Genomic DNA, 21,199 nt, shown 5'->3' with positions numbered 1-21,199 from the left:
GGCCCCGAGCCCCCTGGGGCCCTCCTGGGCTGGGGGGGTGGGGGTCGAAGTCCGGCCCCGCCCCCTTGACCCCTGCCCGCGGCCCCGCGGTGACATTTGACCTTGCGGCGGCTGCAGACCGGGGACAAAGAGCCCTGGGCCCATCTGCCGAGGGGGCACCCGTGGGAACGACCAGACCCCGCTCCCGGCGGCCTGGGAAGCGGCCCCTGCCCCCCTCCGGCAGCGCAAACTCGTTCCCCACCCTTCCGCAGGTGACCTTGTCTCCTTCTGCGGACTGGGGAGACTGTGGGACTGGGGGGGCCTGAAGTCACTCTTGCATTCTTGGCAAGAGGAGATAAGGTCAGCTCCCCTGACCCTCCTCAGCACCTTGCCCTCCTCAGTTTCTCTGCTTTCTTCAAAGCTGGCCTTTGTCCAGCGAGATTGCACCGACCGAAGGTCACCAGCCCCCGCGATCTCTAAGGAGTTGTGCGTCAGTAGGACCAGGTCGAGTCCTGGGGCCCGCCCTGCAGCAGGCAGCCATCGCGCACACCTGCACAGGTGTGGGCTGGAAACCACCCCGCACCACCACCACCAGGCTGGGGATGAAAACCTTTCTAATCCCCGTCTTGGATTTCAGCCATCACCCAAGAGGCAAGCGCCAACCGGGTCCCACCCGGTCCCCCTTTCCTGAAGGTGTGGCTTACACAAATGACATGCTAATCAGTTGCCTGCTATTAACCTAACACTAACTAACGGCTCGGCTCGGCTCGGACGCCCAGCCAGGAAAAGCTGGAATTTAGCCCGGTCAGGTCCAGACCCTCAGGCCCCAATGGGCCTCCCTGCCCGTGAGCGCGATCTATTAGTTGCTCATTGCCCCGGAGTCACCACTTGCAGGTTCTTACCTTTGCTTCCCCACCCACCCAGCGTCCTTGACCTTAGCTCCATATTCTTTGAATGCAAGTTACAAAGGCCTCTGATGCCTCCTCTCCTCCACCTCCAGCTGGGGAGCGATTGCAGATTGCTTTTCCAGCTAATTTTCCACACCCTGAACCATTAGGCCTTCAGTTTTCCTCCTGGTATATGGGTATTTTCCTGTTGGGAGCAGCTACCAGGCCAAATCCAGCAGCTCCCTGTGACGGGGATGGGCAAGGGAAGGTGTGTCCTATCCCTCTGGACCCCTTCCAGGGCCTCGGGAGGCAGATGAGTGTTGGAATTTCGGTTCTGGCCAAATAACCTCACTGACCCCAAATCCTTCAGCCAGCCCTAGATTTGGCATGAGCTCTGGCACGATCCCGCTGACATATCACAGTCACATGCCACATGGTGCCAGGCCGGAGACAGGAAGCCTGTCTCAAATGCCCAGCCACCCCTCCATCAGCTCCCAGACACCCAGATGCAACAGCCCCCATCCCACCCAACAGGTCCCAACATTCAAGGTCACACATGATATAACATCACTCCAGGACGATTTATGATGTGGTCCGCCATAAAACTGTCCGGCACATCCAGAAACAGCCAGGATGGGGCCTACAGAAAGGTCTCTCCCAGCCGGGGAGGCCGGTGGGGTGGTCTGGGCCTCCCCAGTGCCCTTGCGGTGGCTTCTAGCACCTCCAGCTCCTCTGCCTGTCGAGCCTCCATTAATGCCACCTGCTGCTCCAGCTTCCTCTGTTGCTCTTCCTGCTTCCGGTGGGCACCTCGGAAGGCCAGGACCAGGGCACTGGAGGAGGGTGGAGGGGGGATGGGGCTGAGCCGGGAAACAGCCCCCCATCCCACCTACGTCAGGAGCTATGTATTCCCAGCCCCAGACAGGAACTCTTTGAATCTTCCTGGGGTTCCATCCGGGAAAGGGGCAGTATGGGATGGATTGAACTTGCCACCCACCTTACAGTGGTAGGGGGGAGGCTGAGGCTCAGAGAAAGCCAGTACACTCACTTCTGAAGTCACCAGAAAAGGGGGACCCACCTGTGAGCCTTGCATAAGTCCCTGTTCAGCTCAGCACTCTGAGCACATCTGGCTCGCCCCTTCTGAGCCACGTGTTCTAGTTCCTCCCGCAGAGACCGCAGCTGCTCCCGAAGGCCCAGGGCCCTGGTGCAGGGGTGGGGAGAGAGGAGCTTGTGGCCGTAGCCAATCCTTCCCACCTCCCGCAACGCCATGTGAACACACCTGTACACAGAAGTGCAGCCAACCCTCCACTGCACACAGTGCCCCCATGGATTCTCACGTATACCCCCCGCCCCGCCCATCCATCCCCCAGCCCAGGGCCGAGACACACACCGGTTAAGTGACGCTGCCAGTTCCTGGGCTAGAGTCTCCGGGCCCTGCACTTTGCCCACCTGGTCTCCATCAACGCCCCTGCCACCCCTGCGGAGAGCAGGAGGGCCCTGTGGGAGGCAGAAGGGAGGGAAGTGACATTGGCCTAGGTGGAGTGTGGACTCAGCCCAGCTGGACATGGAAGTCACCCAGACGGTGGCGGCCACAGCCCCTCCCCTCACAGAGCCCCCAGTCTGGTGAGATACCCCAAGAAAGGTAAAATGATTCCCAAACCAGAGAAATAAATAACAGGGGATCTCATCTGGAGGCAGGCAATGGCTTGCAAGAGATCATGGGCTTAATCAGACAAAGAGGTAAGTGACCAGTGTTCTTGGGAGGGGCACAGCATCTACAAAGGTGTGAAGGTGGGAGAGATGATTTAGAGGAGGGTTCCAGAAGCTGCTGAAGGCTTTAAGCAGAGGGCAGTCTTGATGAGATAGGAAAAGGCAAAAGGGAAGGCCTCAGGGAGAATGCTTGAGCCAAAATTTAGGAAGAGATGAAGCCTGGGCTTGGGCTATTGGGGAGGAGATGCTGGAGTGGGACTAAGGAGGAGTCACAGGTTTGAGTGGAAGACACTAAAACTCCTTGGGGCTTACTGGGCTTGATACACTCAGAGAAAAAAACCAAAGTACAGGTATGAACTTTGACAGGCAGTTTAACATTCAACTCATTTCTTTGTGGGGTTTGTTTTTTTTTTAAGATTTTGTTTATTTATTCATGAGAGACACACAGAGAGAGGCAGAGACGTAGGCAGAGGGAGAAGCAGGTTCCCTGCAGTGAGCCCAATGCAGGACTCGATCCCAGGACCCCGGGATCACGCCCTGAGCCAAAGGCAGACACTCAACCACTGAGCCACCCAGGTGCCCCAAACTCATTTCTTCATGCAGAAATGCCAACTGTGGCTCCAAAGGGGCTGTGACTGACCAGGGCCACAGACCTACTAGTATACTGCTAGCCCCACCAGGCCCAGGAAGGGCCACTCACCTGAGACAACTCCTCTTCGTCTCCACTGCTCCTGCCTCCACTGCTGTCCCCACTGCTACTGTTGGCCCCACCCGTCCGGAGCTGTGCCCGCTCCCACCGCAGCTGCTCTAGCAGGAGCACGTGGGCTGGGCCCTGGGCTCGGAGGGCAGCCTCTCGAAGCTCCAGACCCCGCTTCTCCCGCCGCACCAACTGGAGCCGCAGCATCAGGTCAGCCAGAGTCTCCTGAGAGACCAAGGAGTGGGCAGAGAATTTGGGCCTCTAGGATCTGGGGAAACTGAGGCCCCAGGAGGTACCTAGTGACGACTGGTCAGGCAAGAACCCAAACCTTCACCATGATCTTGTATGATGAGAATTATCGTCCTAAAAATGACAGCTTTAGAAATGGCAGTTCAGAGAGTACTAATATCTTAGACAAGATCAAGTAACATCTCAGTGGAAGGGTCTGGAGTTTCTCCAGCTCTAGAACCTCAGGTCTTTCATGCCAGGGTATAAACCTCAGATTATGTCCCCTGTCTCCATCTCCTTTCCACAGGCAGGAAATTTTGGAAAGCCAGATTCAGAATCTTATGAGAAATTGAATTCCGGAAGACAAATTCCTCTTCAACCCTCAAAATCCCAGTTCCAATTCTCCTCCCTCCAGGAAGTCTGCCCCCAGCCAAGTAGAACTCTCCTTTGTTACTCAGTCGCCCAAACACATCCCTCTCAACCTCAGCAAAGGGTTTTGTCCCACCAGAAAGACTAACACAGTGACCACTGCCCACATGTACCCGTGTGGCTGCCAAGTCTCGCTGGATCTGCATTTTCTCCAACCGGGGTAGGGCTGGGCCAGGCTGGGTCCCCAGAATGGCCTGCACCAAAGCTTCTGCATGGGGCACAGTGGGCATGGGTGCCAAAGTTGGGCCCGGTTTTGGGGGAATCTTCACCAGAGCACAGCGCTCCCGGAGACGCTGGATATAGCCCCAGAGCTGGGTAGCCACCTCCTGTGGTGTGGGCCGATCCACACTACTGCCCTCAGGGCTACAGGAAACAGAAGAGGGGTCTAATGTCAACACTGGTGGCCATAGTCGTGTTAACCTCATGCCAACTCTGGTAGGCTTTATCAACTTCCATCTTACTGACCATGATGGATTCTATGCCATCTGTGGTGAGTGCTATCATACCAACATGGTGGACTCCATAATATACACCCCATTGGGCACCATCATTCATCAAGACAACATAGTGAACACCAACACATCAACGCTTGCTGTTGCTCACGCCGTCATGGTGGAAGCCATCACACCAACTCAGTAGGTGCTATCACTTATGGCAACACAGTGGGTGCCACCACACGATGGGCACCACTGCTCAGCTGGCCAACCCTGTTTGGCAACATCATGCTAACTCAATGTGTACCAACATCAGGCCAACCCCATTAAACACCATCACGCCAGTTCTAATCAGTGGGCACCATCATCCATCTTCATGCCAACCCTGGTGGATACTATACCAATTGCAGTGGCTCTCAGCCACCATGTCAACTTTGTTGAGCAGCAGCCAGACAATTCTAGTCAGGCCTCATGCCCACGAACCATGGAGCATCCTACTCCAACCCTGCTGGGCTCAGCCATGCCAAACCCCAATGTGGAGGCGTGGGAGCCCCATTCTCTAACAAGGACCCCACTCACTGGCCCTCCCAGTTCTCAAGCTTCCCAGAGTACCTTGGCTGTGTATCCCGTGGTGTCTCTCCATCCATGGCAGCCTCCTCTTGTGCCAACAACCTCTGAGCTTCCTTCTCAGCTGCCTCCAGGTCACCGGTAGGGGCTTTCTCTCTTGCTCCCGAGTCTGCCTCCAGGAGAGTGAGCAGGACTCCGTATGCCTCCTCACAGTGCTCACTGTGAGACACCGATTCTGAGTGCTCTGGGACACCCAGCTCCATCTCATGGTGTGGGTGACATACCCACTTGTTCTGCGATCCTTCAGTTCCTCCCCCACCTCCACCCGTGGGAGCTTGTAAACTTCAGCACCCTTGAGCTAAAACTGCCTTAAAAGAATTTCTCTGGAGATGCCTGGGTGGCTCAGTGGTTGAGTGTCTGCCTTCAGCTCAGGGCATGATCCCAGGGTCCTGGGATTGAGTCCTGCATCAGGCTTCCCTTGAGGAGCCTGTTTCTCCCTCTGCCTATGTCTCTGCCTCTCTCTGTGTCTCTCATGAATAAATAAATAATCTTTAAAAAAATAGTTTCTCAAAAAAAAATAATAATAATTTCTCTGGTTGGAAAGGGCTTTCCTGCAAGGGCCCTGACTCTCGCCGTGGATCATCCTCTGAGCTGGCACATCCTCGGAGTACTCATTCCCTTCCTAGCTGGCGATGTCACGGGTGGGATGCACTCACCTGTATTGCAAAGCCAGACGCAGTGCTGTGGCTTCAGCCTCCCGCTGGCCCAGCTGCATGCTGAGGCCTTCACACCGGCCCTTGTACCCCTGCAGCACGGCTGAGAGCAGACGGTTGAAACATTTGAGTTTCTCGATGCTCCTGCCTCAGAAGTTCGGGAAGAGGGAAAATGAGAGGCACCGTAGGGTAGGTGGGACCCAGCTGACTTCCACCCTCCTCCCCACTCCACTCCAGCTCCAGACTCTCAGGTTTAGAGCCCAGCAGGGGGAGGCACCAGTGCCCTTACGAGCTCAGCATTTATGGCTCTTACGCCTGGAGCTGTTCCATCTGGGCTTCCATGACGTGTATCCCTGGGGCGGGGGGTTGAGTGGGGAGAGGTCCAAGCATCTGAGTGCTGGAATCACTCCGGAGGCGTCGGAGCAGGGGATGAGCCAGAGAGAAGGGGTCCTGCCAGAAAAAGGTGACTTGATTTGCCCAGATTGTCACTGAAGAGCCTAGTGTCATGGGTTTAAACCTCTTCCAATCCCTGAAGCTACCGGACTGTAGGACCAGGATTTGAGTCTCATCACCCAGAATCCTAAATCTCAAGATCGTGGTTTTTAAGCTTCCTGTACTCACCTGAGTTCCCCAGGGCTCCTCATCTACCCCAGAACTGCTGGAGCCACTGCCTGAGCCACCTGCTTGGCCAGGGGAGGGAGGTGGGAAAGATTCCAGCCTCAGCAGCGAATCCTGCAGCTCCTGGACCTGGGGTGGGGGTGGGGAAGGAAGATGGAGTAGGTCAGGCCTGGGAGCTCCAACCACCCACCAACCCTCCTTCAGAACTGCTCCTGAGATAGTCACAAGGCCCCGGCTGGAAAGCAGGAACCCAGCTACTGCCCGCCCCCCTCCGAACTCCTCACTATCCAGCCTTGGGCAATTCACTTAGCCACTTAAGAATCTTCTATCTTTATTTATTTATTTTTAAAGATTTTATTTATTTATTCATGAGAGACACAGAGAGAGAGAGACAGAGACACAGTCAGAGGGAGAGGCAGGCTCCCTGCTGGGAGCCTGATGTGGGGCTCGATCCTGAGTCTCCAGGATCACGCCCTGGGTGGAAGACAGGTGCTAAACCGCTGAGCCACCCAGGGATCCCCATCTTCTATCTTTAAACATATAAATGGCCAGTTGGTACAGGAAAAGGTGCTCAACATCACTAATCATCAGGGAAATGCAAGTCACAAACACAATGAGTATCATCTTATACCTATTAGAATAGCTACTGTCAAAAAGATGTTGGGGTGCCTGGGTGGCTCAGTTGGTTAAGCATCTAACTCTTGTTTTTAGCTCAGGTCATGACCTCATGGGTTATGGGATCAAACATTGTGCTCAGTGAGGAGTCTGCTTGAAGATTCTCTCCCTCTGCCCCTCCCCCCACTCATGGGCACATGTGCTTGGTCTCTCTCTCTCTCTCTAAAATAAATAAATCTTAAAAAAAAAAAAGGCACAAGTGTTGGGGAGGATGTGGAGAAGAGTAAACCCTCATGCATCGTTGGCGGGATTGTAAATTGGTGCAGCCATTTATGCAAAACCACATAGTGCGTCCTCAAAACTTGAGAATAGAACCATCACACGATTCAGCTATTCCACTTCTGGGTATTTACGCGAAGGAAATGAAAAAAAAAGTAGCTCGAAAAGATATCCGCACCCCTATGTTCACTGCGGCATTACTTGCAATAGCCAAGACACTTAGGAAGCAACCTAAGTGATCATCAGTGGATGAATTGGGAAAGAAGATCTGGTGTATAGACAATGGAATGTTATTTGGCCTTAAAAAAGGAGAAAAAAATAATAAAAAATAAATTAAAAAAAAAAAGTAAGGAGGGACACCTAGCTGGCTTAGTCGGTGGAGCCTCTGACGTTTAATCTCAGGGTGATGAGTTCGAGTCTCACATTGTGTACAGACTACTTAAAAATAAAATCTCTTGTGATCCCTGGGTGGCGCAGCAGTTTAGCGCCTGCCTTTGGCCCAGGACGCAATCCTGGAGACCCGGGATTGAATCCCACGTCGGGCTCCCGGTGCATGGAGCCTGCTTCTTCCTCTGCCTGTGTCTCTGCCTCTCTCTCTCTCTGTGACTATCATAAATAGATAAAAAAAATTTTAAAAAATTAAAAAATAAAATAAAAAATAAAATCTCTTAAAAAAAGAGAGAGAAGGAAATCCTGCCATTTGTAATAACATGGATAAACCTTGAGGGCATTGTGCTAAGCAAAATAAGTCAGAGAAAAGCAAGCACACCATGACCTCACTTATATTTGGGATCTAAGATAAAACAAAACGAAAAATTGAACTCACAGTTATAGAGAACAGAGTGGTGGGTGCCAGAGGCAGTGGGGGTGAGGAGAGGAATGTGGGTGGGGGTGAGGAGAGGAATGTGGAGCGGGGATCATCTTTCCCAGCCAGGAAGTGGGCCCCACCCCTTAGGCTGGGCTCTGGTGGCCCCATATCTTGCCACCTTGGCCTGCCCAAGATGAGGGCCTGTTCCCCCATCTCCTTCAGCCACATGGCTTTAGATTCCATCCACATGTTAAAGAGGTCGGGATGTGTTTCTCTTGTCCTGACATCTCCCCTGAGCTCTGGATTCTGACCCCACAACTGTGTCTTTGATGGTCCTACATGGGTGGCTCAGGGGTTTCTTGAACTCATTAGGGTCCCAACAGCTCCTGGTCCTGCATTTCTGGCTCCCAGTCCCGCAGGCCCCCAAACCAGGACTTGTCCTCAACCCTTCTCTGGCTTTCACACCCAAACCTGCCAGCTCCACCTTCGACACCACCCAGAATCTGCCCACTTTGTGCCACCTCCACAGTTTCCACCATCTGGTGTCTGGACCAGTGCCTCGTGGATCCGCCGGCTGTTCCTCCCATGCCTACCAGAGGGCGCCTGTGACCGCGGCACCAGGTCCCGCCCCTTTCTGCCGCGGGGGGGCGAGGGTGGGGGGGCGAGGGGGAACCCCCCAGGAGCCCACCAGGCTCAGGGCCAAAGCCCAACTCCCAGAAGCCCACAGACCGTGTAAATCTGCCCCCATCACTAACCTGCCCTCCCCTCACCCCCACACTGGCTTGCTCACTGTTCCCTGACTCACACTCCCACCTCTGGAAGGGAGCTCCTTCTCCGCCTGGCATGCTCTTTCCCCAGATCCTTGCATGGCTCCTCCCTTACCTCCTGGCTCAAGTGTCACCTCCTCAAGGGGCATCTCTGACCACCTTATCTAAGAAGGCAAGGCACCTTTGTTCAGGGCTCTGCAGCAGTCAACGCTCCATAAAAGTTTTTCTCTTTCTTTTTTTAGATTTTATTTATTTATTCAGAGGAGACACAGAGAGAGAGGCAGGCTCCCTGTGGGGAACCTGATGTGGGACTCGATCTCAGGACCCTGGGATCATGACCTGAGTCAAAGGCTCAACTCAAGTCAACCACTGAGCCACCCAGGCGTCCCTCCGTAAGAGTTTTTCTAATGAACAAACAATGGAAGGTTGCCTATGCCAGGCCCGCCTCCCCCTTAGACAGAGAACCCTCAGAGGTAGAGCACAATACGTCGAGACCCTCACCTCTCTCTGCAGCATCTCCTTCTCCCCCTGGATGGCCTGCAGGGAGGCCTGCGTGCGAATCAGCTCCTCCTCTCGGCTGCCCAAGGCCAATCGTAGCCAGTCATTCCTCTCTGCCAGGCTGGCTGCCTCCCTCTGGCAACCACTTGCCCCCTCCTGCTCCAAGCAGGGCCTTGATCCCACCTCACTTCTGTCCTCTGCCTCCCCGGGCCCAGGACAGCTGGGGGGCCGGCGGCGCCAGGCAGCCGCCGCCGCCTCCAGGGAGCTCAGAGCATGCTGGAGAACCTGAAACACGTCAGAGGCTTCAGGCCTGGGGGGGACAGTCTCCCCATCCTGTGGAGCTACATCTCTGGCCTGGTGGCCTTCCTCTGCAGGCTTGCGGGGTCCCTCGGGAGATGGGGCCAGTCCTCTGCTAGAGTCCCCCTCAGCCTCTTTGTTGGTCCTGTGGTGAAGTGAGAGACAGAAGGTTCTGGAAATGGGGTCATCTGGGGTGGCTGGCTCACAGAGGGTGCATTATCCGGGGCCTTGAAAGTTGGGCAAGGAGGGCAGTGGGAAGCTACGGCGTGTGTGTGAGCAAGGGAGGAACACAGGTAGATCTGTGGGGAGGAAAGACACACCAGGGCCGGAGTGGGAGCCCAGACGGAGGGGACCTTACCTGTTCCCAAGGCCCTGCCCACTGGCCTCTGCCTCTGGCCCCTGCAGCCTCGGCTCGCAGCTCTCCTGAGATGGCACAAGGCCCAGCTCAGAGCTCCCGCTGGCTGCCTCAGCCTCCTCTGAACTCTCTGCCACGGGATCCAGCTCCCCCTGAAAATGACCCACAGGGCCAAGCTCCGAGCCAGGCCGGGGGCGAGGGGGTGAGTGACCCCAAAGAGCTGGATGCGGCAGGGAAGGGGGCACTTACAGGTGGCGCGTGCCTCCCTCGCCGGCTTCGGGGTCGCGTGGCCCGGGCACTCATTTCTGTCCAGAATTCAGTCCTCTGATTCTTTTTCCGAAAGCCGCAGCCTGATCTCGGCTCTTGTCTTTGTTGGTCTGGGCAAATGACAGCCTTAATACCTTCTTCTATGAAATGAGCATCGATCTCCTCCCGCTGGGAGGGATCTTGAATTATCAGTGTTGAGCTGGCACATTTGAATACCCCTCCTGACAGGCAGCTCACTACCTCACAAGTTTGTTCCCACCTCCCCTTGTCTTTTGCCTCCTTTATCTTTCACTACCTCTGTGCTCCCCTCGGTCCCCAATCTGGACCTGGCTCGAGGACTTCAGGAATCACCTCTCCTCCCCAGGGTCCTCTTGAGTCGGAGGCCCCAATCTTGGGGTTGGGTCCCCTCAGCCTGCTCTAATGCTACTCCTCTGTACCTCTAGGAATACCTTGGTCAGCAGCCCAAATCCCTGGACACTCTTGGGGTAGCTCTGGCCACTGCTTGCTTAGGCCCCGGGCTGGCCAAGGCTGGCTTGGGAGAGGCCGGGAAACAGGAAGCCCCCTCCCCTGGTCATGTGACTTGTTATTGTGCTATTTCCTCCTCAAGGACATCAGCTTCCTCCAGTCCCGGTGGGACACACATGTCCAGCTCCTGACCTGTCGGTCCTTCCTTGCCCCAGCCTCCAATCTCATGTCTCTTCCGCCTCTGAGCCTCAGTTTCCTTATCTGTAAAATGGGGGGGGGGCTTTAATTATAGGATCTGTCTACAGTGTCATGGGAATTTTAACAAGCAACTTGCACATGACTGAGCACCATCCAAGAACTGAATTGTAACACACCACTCTTGTTCGCTGCCTCTCCGGCCCTCCCATCTCTGCTTCCTCTGCCAGCTGCTGCTTCTCCTGGATTCCTCAGGGCACAGATCGCCCCTACATCCTGCCCATTTTTCCTGCATCCATCTCTAAAGGGCCTCGTCATCTCCCTCCATAACAGCCCAACCCTCTCCCCTCTACCGGGATGCCAGCCCCTCTCTCTCCGTGGACTCTACAGCCACCCACCCCTTGACTCCCTTCCCCTCCCAGGCCCCAGAGACAGAGACCTCATTGTTCACCTCTTCTGCTCACACACCCTCCATGACTCCCCATTGCCCTTGGGAAACATTTCAAGCTCTTCTACCCGGCATTCGAGGCCCTTAAAAATAATGCCTGCTGTCTGCACCCATGTATACTCCATGCTTTAGCCATGATGACCCCTCTGTGAACAGGTGAAGGTTCACAATTCTCACATCCCAGGGCCTTTGGTTATGCTGTAACCCTTTCCTTGTTTCTGCACTTGGCTTATTTTTTATTTATTATTTTTTAAAGATTTTATTTATTCATGAGAGACACAGAGAGAGGCAGAGACATAGGCAGAGGGAGAAGCAGGCTCCCTGCCGGGAGCCCGATGCAGGACTCAATCCCAGGATCCCTCGGGATCAGGACCTGAGCTGAAGGCAGCCGCTCAACCACTGAACCTCCCAGGTGCCCCTACACTTGGTTTAAACTGCGCAGAGCCTGGAGTAGCCTGAATCTTCCTCATTCCGCTGACAGACAGAGGAGGCTGAGTCTTCCTGCTTCTGCGTCCCCAAAACTGGTAAGGAAATAAGTTGCAATTCTCTGACTTGGGGGCACCCAGGCACATTGAAATCTACACTCTTAGCCTCTGCTCCAGCCATTTTTTTAAAAAAAGATTTTATTTATTTATTCATGAGAGACACAGAGGCAGAAACAAGGCGGAGGGAGAAGTAGGCTCCCCGCGGAGAGCCTGATGTGAAACTTGATCCCAGCATCCTGGGACCACCACCTGAGCTGAAGGCAGATGCTCAACCACTGAGCCACCCAGGCGCCCCTGCTCCAGCCATATTAACCTCTTAAAGGTTCCATCGCTCCAAGGCTCTTGCAAGTCTCAGGACCTTTGCCAAGGCGATTCCTTCTTTCTGGAATGCCTTTCATATTGTTTTTCTAGCAAGTTCTCCATTCTTGTAGACTTAGCTTGCATAGCTCCTCCTGGCTGTCGGTGACCAAGAACCTGGCTCCTGAGGGCTGGTTTAATTGATCCTTTTACACATAAAGAAACTGAGGCGGCTCAGAGTGGGTTTTATTTTTTTTTATTATTTTTTATTTTTTCAGAGTAGGTTTTAAATGGTTAGGGGGTAAGAGAAGAAGTGCGCGTGAAGAAGAAAAGGTGGTTTTAAATAGTTTGGGCTTGGTATTTTGGGGGGTTTGCAAATATATGCAAAATAAGGGGCAGAATTAAATAACTGGGCAGGGCCTGGGGCGTGGGCCACTCCCACCTCAGCGCACAAAAACCCGCCCCTCGCCGAGGGCCAGGTCGGCTCCACCAATCATCAATTAGCCCTACCTCTTCGTCTAAATCCCGCCCAAGTCACTCGCATTCAGTTTATCACATTGCAAGTGAGGCCTTCTCCATCCCTTTGAGCCTAGTCCATAGAAAAGTCCACTCCACTAGGCCTCGTCCCAGCCTATCAGGGCAGAAGCGCTGACCACCGAACCCTCATTTGGCCAGAAACATCAAAGCCCTGGCACGTCTTGCTTTAACCAATCACATTCCAAACCCCACCCCCTAGCGCTGTCCCAGCCTATCAGCTTCCAAGGCTCTCCAGCCTTTTCCCCCGCCCCGTTCAGTTGTCCGCCTGCCTTACGACTTGCTGAACTACATTTCCCAGGAGGCGTCGCGGCCGCGCCGCACCACTTCCGGGCTGCGAAAGATGGCGGCTTCCTAGTCAGTTCTCCGCTGAGTTGGAGGGAGGCTCAGCCTACGGTGAGAGGTGGTTGGGTGGTTGCGGTCCTGTCCCTAGAGGTCCAGCCCCTAGCCTTCCCGGAGTCTTCCGCTTTCAGCTCTGGTTTCTCCTGCAGGCTAACCTCCATCCCTCTTGAAACATGGTCTTCCTTAGAGATCGAGGGGATTGCAAGCCACTCAGACCATCCTCCGCAGCCCACACCCAATCCCCGAGAGGAACACTGTGGGCGTCCCATCTTTCCTCAATGGGACTTTTAACAGCTAGATTCGTGCCCTCCTGCGCAGACAACCCCTGGGCAACCCAGTGCCCGCTGCGGGGAATCCTAGAGCTAATTAGTCTTATTTTGTTTTTTAAGCAATCTGTGCACCCGAGGAGGGGCTCGAACTCACAACCCCAAAAGCAAGAGTGGTACGCTCTACCGACTGAGCCAGCCAGGCACCCCGGCCAATTACTCTGTTAACCTTCACACTAAAACTGTCAGTTACTTTACCCGCAAAGGCAGGTTGGTTTGGGAATAGTAGAGAACTACAATTTAGGACACACAAGCTGTAGCAAAGCATTAGGCAAGTCCTGAACAAAGGAGGGGAGTTGGGAGGGGCATAAACCTAAAGTCTATTGGAATACTTTGGGAATTTGAAGTTTAGTGGCTTTCCACTGGTTGAGCTGTGACTGTCATTGGCTGCGCTGTTGCCAGGCAAGGAGAAACTCTTTCCTTTTCTTGCTAGGTTAGTATAGTCTTCTTTCTTTCTTTTTCTTTTTCTTTTTTTTTAAGATTTTATTTATTTATTCATGAGAGACACAGAGAAAGAGAGCACGTGGCAGAGACACAGGCAGAGAGAGAAGCAGGCTCCATGCAGGGAGCCTGATGTGGGACTCGATCCTGGGTCTCCAGGATCAGGTCCTGGGCTGAAGGCAGCGCTAAACCGCTGAGCGACCCGGGCTGCCCTATAGTATTTTTCTGTTGGGAATGCAAGATCTATCTTCCCGTGGGGGTCTGCGGTTGTGGTAGGAGGTGAGAGCTTCCCCTTTTGGCCTGCTTCCTCCATTTTTAATTTTATTTTAAAATTTTATTTATTTATTCGTGAGAGACACAGAGAGAGAGAGAGAGAGGCAGAGACACAAGCAGAGGGAGAAGCAGGCTCCATGCAGGGAGCCCAACATGAGACTTGACCCGGATTTCCGGGAACATGCCCTGGACTGAAGGCAGCACTAAACCGCTGAGCCACCCAGGCTGCCCTCCCTCCTCCATTTTATTTTATTATTTTATTTTTTTTATTTTTTTCCCTCCTCCATTTTAAATGAGGTGTCCTTTATTCAGTTTCCTACGGGCATAGCTGGATCCAGGTGCACAGAGGTCTAGCTGCTGTTTTCTGAGTGAGCATCACTTCAAGTAGGTATTCTTTCCCGTCTTGGAGGCAAAAGGCTCCTGGCAGCTGCCGACTTCCATCCTCCCAGCTCTGCAACTCTAACGAGTCCCTCTTCCCTAACAGCGCTATTGGAAGCCCCACAGCTGCCCCTCACTGACCTGTATTGGGTCATGCCCCATGTCTGAGCCAGTCCTGGTGGCCAGTTTTGTTCATTGGCCAAGGAAAGGGGGAGGGTAGCTCTATAGAAAAAACGGGAGACTTTAAGTCAGAGGGGGTGCCAGGCACCCGTTCTGCAGATGAGGAAACTGAGGCCTGGAAAGGATTGATTTTTACAACCATTACGCAGTTCATGCACTGTCCTGCACAGTAACCAAATGTTTTTAAAACCCTTAAGGGGAGGATCCTGGCTTCTCCCAACCCTGCTCCATCCAGCCACTTAGGGGCCATGGAGGTGGCGGAGCCCAACAGCCCCACCGAGGAAGAGGAGGAGGAGGAGGAGGAGGAGGAAGAGGAAGAGGAGCAGTCAGCTGAGCCCAGGCCCCGCACACGTTCCAACCCTGAGGGGGCTGAGGACCGGGCACTGGGGGCCCAGGCCAGCGTGGGCAGCCGCAGCGAGGGTGAGGGTGAGGCGGCCAGTGCTGATGATGGGACCCCCAACCCTCCAGGAGCTGGCCCCAAGCCCTGGCAGGTGCCCCCAACAGCCCCCGAAGTCCAGGTGCGGACACCAAGGGTCAACTGTCCAGAGAAGGTGGTAAGTGAGGGGCTTGGCCTGTGACTGTGAAGGTGTTAGAGAACCTTAAAGTTTAAAACTCTTGCTTTTTTTGGGATTCACCCTGCAGTCACTTCCTATGCGTTTTCTGGGGTTACCACCACAAATTACCACAAACTGAGTGGCTTAGAACAACAGAAATTGATTCTCTCACTGTTCCGGAGGCCAGTAGTCTGAAATCAAGGTATGGGCAGGACCATTGTCCTTCTGAAGGCTATAGGGAGAGATCCTTCCTCACCCCTTCCAGCCCTTGGGGGCTCCATGCATTCTTTGGCTTGCAGCCGCATCACCCCAGTTTCTGCCTCCTCTTCACACGGCCTTCCCATCTGTGTCTCTGAATCTTCTTTCTCTTATAAGGACACTTGCCATTGAATCAGATCTCAAATCATTTATTTGAGATCAAGAGAAAGAGTGTGGGTAAGGGGAAGGGCAGAGATAGGGAGAAAGAATATTAGGCAGACTCCCCGCTGATAGGGGAGCCCGATGGAGGGCTGGATCTCATGACCCTGAGACCATGACCCGAGCTGAAATCAAGAGTCAGATGCTCCTGTCATCCCAGCCACCCAGATACCCCTGGATCAGGATCTTTATCTTATCTCAAGATCTGTATCTTAGTTCCATGAGCAAATACCCTGATTCGAAAAGAAGGCACATTCTGAGGTTCTGGGTGAGCATATCTGGGTGGGGGCTGGGGCATAGTTCAACTCACTCCACCTTTTTCTTGTTCTGTGTCCGACATCCTCTGGTTCCTTTATTCTCTCATAAACCTGGACTCCATGTCTAGTGTTCTTTTCCCTGAACCGCTGTCTTCGAAAGTAGGTTGCTTGGCTGGGAAGTGGGGGTCATCCCACCACCTTTTCAGGCAGAAGTGCTGGGAGAAGGGCTGCCAGAGCGCAGCAGGGGCTGGTGTTGATGTCCAGTCGCTAGGTTCTTCCACTCACAGTGCCCTCGCCTCCCTCCAACCTTCTTGCAGATCATCTGCCTGGACCTGTCAGAGGAAATGTCCCTTTCAAAGCTGGAGTCATTCAATGGGTAAGAGATACATCTGGGGGCTTGAATAATGCAGCCACGGCTTGGGGTGGGTGGGAGGAAGGCAGCTCAAACAACTCAGGGCTGTCCCTCTTTCTGAGACTCATAGCAGCTTGGCCTGGCCTGGGGCCTGGTGCTGTCAGAGAGTAGTGATGGCAACCGAGCATAATACAGCTGTAACCCCCCAGGGCTCTGTTCCAAGCCTTTGAGAGCTGCCATGTGGCACCCGTGGCACAGCAATGACTCAGAAACTCCTAAGAAGTGAAGTGACTTCCCCAAGGTCTCAGAGTGGGGACTCAGACCCAGGCCTAGCTGACCCTGAAGCCCCTGCCCTGAGCTGCTGGGATTCTGGGGTTGGTGACCAGGCTTGGATAGGGTCCAAGGGGATGCCGAGGACAAGCCTGTCTTCCCCTTGCTGCCACCCCTAGCCATCTGTGGCTCTGTGAAGGCCTGGGGGAGACCCAGGCTGGCCAGAGAAACCCACTTGGAGAGGCCAGAGGCTGGAGAGAGGTGGCTGGACTCTGCCACCTGCCCGCTGCATGGCCTGGGCCTCCAGTGCCTAGTGGAGGGCTCCCCAGAATTGGCAGCTGAGGAGACGGCCTCCAGACTGGGAGGCCTTGCCTTAACCACCCCCTTCTTCTGTGCCTCCCCAGCTCCAAAACCAATGCCCTCAATGTCTCCCAGAAGATGATTGAGATGTTTGTGCGGACAAAACACAAGATCGACAAGAGCCATGAGTTTGCGCTGGTGGTGGTGAATGATGACATCGCCTGGGTGAGGTTGGGGCAGGGCTTGGGTGCCTCGGGGCTCCCTAGGGGCAGGAAGGCACCTTGCTGAGATTTGTGCTTCCCTGCAGCTGTCCGGCCTGACCTCTGATCCCCGGGAGCTCTGCAGCTGCCTCTATGACCTAGAGACGGCTTCCTGCTCCACCTTCAGTATCCTTTCAGGCAGGGGTGCCCTTAGAGGGGACTGGGCTGTTCTTCTGGTCTTGGAACCCCAGAAGCCTGAGCCATGGGGGGCTGGCTGAGACTGGCTCAGGTCCAGATCGCAGTTCTGCTGTGACAAGCTTAGGCAAGTCACCTCTTTGAACCTGTTTCTTCATCTGTAAAAGGAGAGGCATGAAACCTCTTTCCTCAGGGGGTTGCTGTTAAGATAAAGTCAATATAAAAGCCAAACCAACTGATTGGACCCTAGATGGCAAAACCACACACATGGGGAGCTTTCTATACAGGGCCAAGTATACAATTTGTGTTCAATAAATGGTGATACGTGACTAGAAAGTCACAGTCACTTCTACAGCCCCTGTAACCTGGGCACAGCACATTTTATGCTAGTTTGAGCACAAAAGGCTCATGTAAAGCCCAAAACTTAGAAAGTGATCCTTGTGCATTAGGAAACAAGGCTGAGTGTCAGGAGGCAGGAGACGGGGACACCGTGGCTCTTCCATTGTGAGGATAGCTGCCCTGGTTGTGAGTCAGGAAGAGTTTTCAGGGCATCCGGTGCCGGCATCCTGTTTTCTGATTTGTGCTGAGGGAGCACAGGCTCAGACAGGGCAAGCAACTGGGCCAGCATCACCCAGCACATCTCCTGCACAGTGGTACCCGGCACTAGGCATGAGGGCGCCCAGGCCCTCCTGACATCAGGATGAGGGAAACCACCCTCTGCTTCCCACCCATGCTCTGCCACCAGCCTTCTCCTTAGCATCCCTGCCAGATCTGGAAGGTCTCTTCAGCCTCATGTAAGTACTGCCTTCCCCGCACTTCGCCTTCCATGTTAGTCCCATGGTGGCCCTGAGGTCCCCCATTCCATGTTTTTCTTTTTTTTTTTTTTAAGATTTTATTTATTTATTCATGAGAGACACAGAGAGACAGATGCACAGGCACAGGCAGAGGAAGAAGCAGGCTCCATGCAGAGAGCCCAACGTGGAACTCAATCCTGGGTTTCCAGGATCACACCCTGGGCTGAAGGTGGCACTAAACCGCTGGGCCACCAGGGTTGCCCCACTCTATGCTTTTAACCCACAGGGCAGCACATGTTTTCTTCTTCTTTTTTTTTTTAATTTTTATTTATTATTTATGATAGTCACACAGAGAGAGAGAGAGAGGCAGAGACACAGGCAGAGGGAGAAGCAGGCTCCATGCACCGGGAGCCCGACGTGGGATTCGATCCTGGGTCTCCAGGATCGCGCCCTGGGCCAAAGGCAGGCGCCAAACTGCTGCGCCACCCAGGGATCCCAGCACCTGTTTTCTGTGAAGGGCCGGACAGTAAATATTTTCAGCTCTGCAGGCCACCTGGTCTGGGTCACGATGACTGGATTCTGCCCAAGTGGTCTGAAAGCAGTCCCAAAGCCTACCCACGTGCGTGGTCGTGTCTCAATAAAACGTAATGAATGTCATGAACACTGAAATTCTAATTTCATGTCATTTCCACAAGTCACAAAACTGTTCTTTTGATTTTTTCTCCCCAGCCATTTTAAAAATATAAAAACCATCCTGAGCTTACAGACCCTTAATAGTCCAAAAACCCCTGTTTTGACCTGCCTCCTCATGGTGGATGTGGATCTTGTGTTGCCTTTTCCATCGTGGTTAACCTGGAACAAGTGTCCTGGCAAAGTTTGCAAGTGAATGCATCCTGTAAATTCCCAATGGAAGACATGCTGGATCAAAGGGGTGCATATTTTTGATCTGCCTGAGTTTACCAGAGCACTTTCCAAGGAAACTAACTGTGTACTCCCCACCGACACTGGGGCCCTTCCCACTGCTGAAGGTTCCTCCTGTCTGAGCGTGGCAAGCGGGCCCTGGTACTGTCACCGTGCTTTCTTTGAGTCTTTGACTTGTAAGCCACTCAGTATTCCGGCATTGATTTGTCCATTTGTCCCGTTTGCTTATTTTTCTAGCGAGGTGTCAGCTTTTTTCTTACTGATGATCAGATTTACTTTTCATATATTAAAGACTCTAGTGCTCTGTCTGCCTAATACCCTCTGCCGGTGTGAGATCCAGCCGTGGCCACTTAGGGACCTGGGTGCTAACTTAGCAGATAGGATTGGGTAGACTGTTCCGGCCTGGTGGGACAGGTCCAGCTCAGGTCAATGATTGGGGGATGTTCAGGATGAAGGGGGTGGTCAGAGTGGACTCCAGCTTTGGAGTCAGCAAAGTCTCCCTGACAGAGCAGGAGAGGTCAGGCGGAAGGGTGAGGCTGCGGAGGGACTCAGGGCAGAGGGATCAGCATGCGGGGAGGCTCAGAGGCAGCAGTGAACTTGGGGCTTTGGATGCCCAAGGAGGGTCCGAGCTCTCCGAGGGTGATGAGAGGCAGATCTCAGGAGTGTGCTCTGACCTGTCCCCCACCTTTGCTACGCAGCCAGCAGAAGACTGAGCTGCCAGTCACTGAGAATGTGCAGACAATTCCACCCCCATACGTGGTCCGCACCATCCTTGTCTATAGCCGTCCACCCTGCCAGCCCCAGTTCTCCCTGACGGAGCCCATGAAGGTGAGTGAGGCCCAAGAAAGGGAGGGATATCTGCAGCCAGCAGCATCATGGTTAGACACCAGGAGGAACTTCCCAATTACAAGAACTGGGGTGCCTATGGATGGGTTCCCATAGTCCCAAATCAGATGCCAGGGAATCACGGGCATGGGGGTATGGGGTGATTTGATCCCCAAAGGCTGGTGTTCTTCCCCCCACAGAAAATGTTCCAGTGCCCCTACTTCTTCTTCGATGTTGTTTACATCCACAATGGCGCTGACGAGAAGGAAGAGGAAATGAGCTGGAAGGTCAGAGGCTGCTGTGGGTGTGGGTGGCAGGGAGTATAGGTGGGGTGTCTCTGAATGCATCTCCGTGCTGCATGCAATGCCCGGTGCCCTGGCCTTGCTGGATCATGGTCCATAGGTCACTCAACAACCATTTCCACCTGTCTGCTGTGAGCTGGTAGGGGCTTCTCTCCATCTGCCTTTGCCCTTGCAGCATGCTTCCCTCCCTGCCTCCCCAGGCCCTATTGGTCCTTCACATCCTAGCCCTGACCTTGATTAGGCCACTTACCTCTGAGCCTCAGTCTACTGTGAAGAGGGGGAGTTGAAATGGGCTCCTACTCATACTTCAGCACCCAAACCAAAAGGCTCTGCTCCTTGGGGATCACTAGCATGGGAGCTGGGGGAAGTCAGCCTCTAACTGTCTCTCCAAACTAGGGTCTCCAGAACTGAGACCTGTTGGGTCTAACACCAGGTGGGTGGCAAGGAATATGTGCTGAGTGTGGGAATGTTTTCTTTCTGGGAAACTCCTCTCCAGGCTTCAGAACCCATCCCTGATGCCCCCTCCTCTGGGAACCCTTACAGGGGCAGAGAGGGATCTATCAGGGGAATCCTGATAGCCCCTCCCTGGCCCCACAGGACATGTTTGCCTTCATGGGCAGCCTGGATACCAAGGGTACCAGCTACAAGTATGAGGTGGCGCTAGCCGGGCCAGCCCTTGAGCTGCACAACTGTATGGCCAAGCTGCTGGCTCACCCACTGCAGCGGCCCTGCCAGAGTCATGCCTCCTACAGCCTGCTGGAAGAGGATGATGAAGCCACTGAGGTTGAAGCCACCGTCTGAACCATCCCTGTGCGTCTCTGCCTTCCCATGCGGTGAAGCCCTGGGCTTGGAGAATGGGTCTCAAAGTAGGCTGTGTGGCACCTTGGTAGGGAGGGTTCCAGGAGGCTCCTGGGGACTCTGGGCACTCATTCCCCATGTTTTCCAGCCCTCCTCCCACTAGCAGTTTGTCCACTGTAAGTTTTATTCTCCCCTGTGTGACTTTTGTCATCAAAATAAAAATCTGAGAATCCCTAACCCAGGTCCACAACAGTTACATTGTGTTAATTTGGATCTTTTTGGTTACAAGTGATAAACTTACCCACTGAACAGAAAAGAGAATCCTTTGGTTTTTGTGAAACCAAAAAAAGTGATAAAAAGTGAAGTGGGGTTTCCCTGAGTGGTGGCTCAGCGGTTTAGCGCCTGCCTTCCGCCCAGGGTGTGATCCTGGAGTCCCGGGATCAAGTCCCACATTGGGCTCCCTGCATGGAGCCTGCTTCTCAACTCTGCCTGTGTCCCTGCCTCT

At 53.9% G+C, this 21,199-nt stretch overlaps 2 protein-coding genes across 4 annotated transcripts; one reads left to right on the top strand and one right to left on the bottom strand.

Moving 5' to 3' along the window:
• Window positions 1-1,428: 1,428 nt before the first annotated feature.
• Window positions 1,429-10,708, bottom strand: USHBP1 (USH1 protein network component harmonin binding protein 1). Of its 2 annotated transcripts, XM_072786833.1 has the most exons (13): window positions 10,595-10,708; window positions 10,128-10,255; window positions 9,882-10,030; window positions 9,230-9,668; window positions 6,263-6,388; window positions 5,955-6,091; window positions 5,645-5,785; window positions 4,974-5,147; window positions 4,041-4,290; window positions 3,274-3,495; window positions 2,254-2,360; window positions 1,942-2,064; window positions 1,429-1,696 (listed from the first exon to the last, which is right to left on the bottom strand). In XM_072786833.1, the coding sequence occupies exons 2-13, from the start codon at window positions 10,179-10,181 to the stop codon at window positions 1,507-1,509; spliced, it is 2,112 nt and encodes a 703-aa protein (XP_072642934.1). In that variant the 5' UTR covers window positions 10,182-10,255; window positions 10,595-10,708; the 3' UTR covers window positions 1,429-1,506. The 2 variants fall into 2 exon arrangements, with proteins under 2 accessions (XP_072642934.1, XP_072642933.1); XM_072786832.1 differs by lacking the exon at window positions 10,595-10,708 and having other exon boundaries at window positions 10,128-10,324.
• A 2,162-nt stretch (window positions 10,709-12,870) lies between these two features.
• BABAM1 (BRISC and BRCA1 A complex member 1) lies at window positions 12,871-20,931 on the top strand. Of its 2 annotated transcripts, none has more exons than XM_072786828.1 (9): window positions 12,871-12,965; window positions 14,707-15,063; window positions 16,055-16,113; window positions 16,764-16,884; window positions 16,967-17,045; window positions 17,824-17,848; window positions 19,468-19,597; window positions 19,795-19,881; window positions 20,494-20,931. In XM_072786828.1, exons 2-9 carry the CDS (start codon window positions 14,758-14,760, stop codon window positions 20,695-20,697), a joined length of 1,011 nt encoding a protein of 336 aa, XP_072642929.1. In that variant the 5' UTR covers window positions 12,871-12,965; window positions 14,707-14,757; the 3' UTR covers window positions 20,698-20,931. The 2 variants fall into 2 exon arrangements, with proteins under 2 accessions (XP_072642929.1, XP_072642930.1); XM_072786829.1 differs by lacking the exon at window positions 12,871-12,965 and adding an exon at window positions 14,285-14,319.
• Window positions 20,932-21,199: the final 268 nt, after the last annotated feature.

This window comes from Canis lupus, chromosome 19 (genome assembly GCF_048164855.1).
Source record: "Canis lupus baileyi chromosome 19, mCanLup2.hap1, whole genome shotgun sequence".
Classification (NCBI taxonomy): Eukaryota; Metazoa; Chordata; class Mammalia; order Carnivora; family Canidae; genus Canis; species Canis lupus.
The sequence above is the reverse complement of the archived record's forward strand: the minus strand, read 5'-3'. Positions and strand labels throughout refer to the sequence as shown.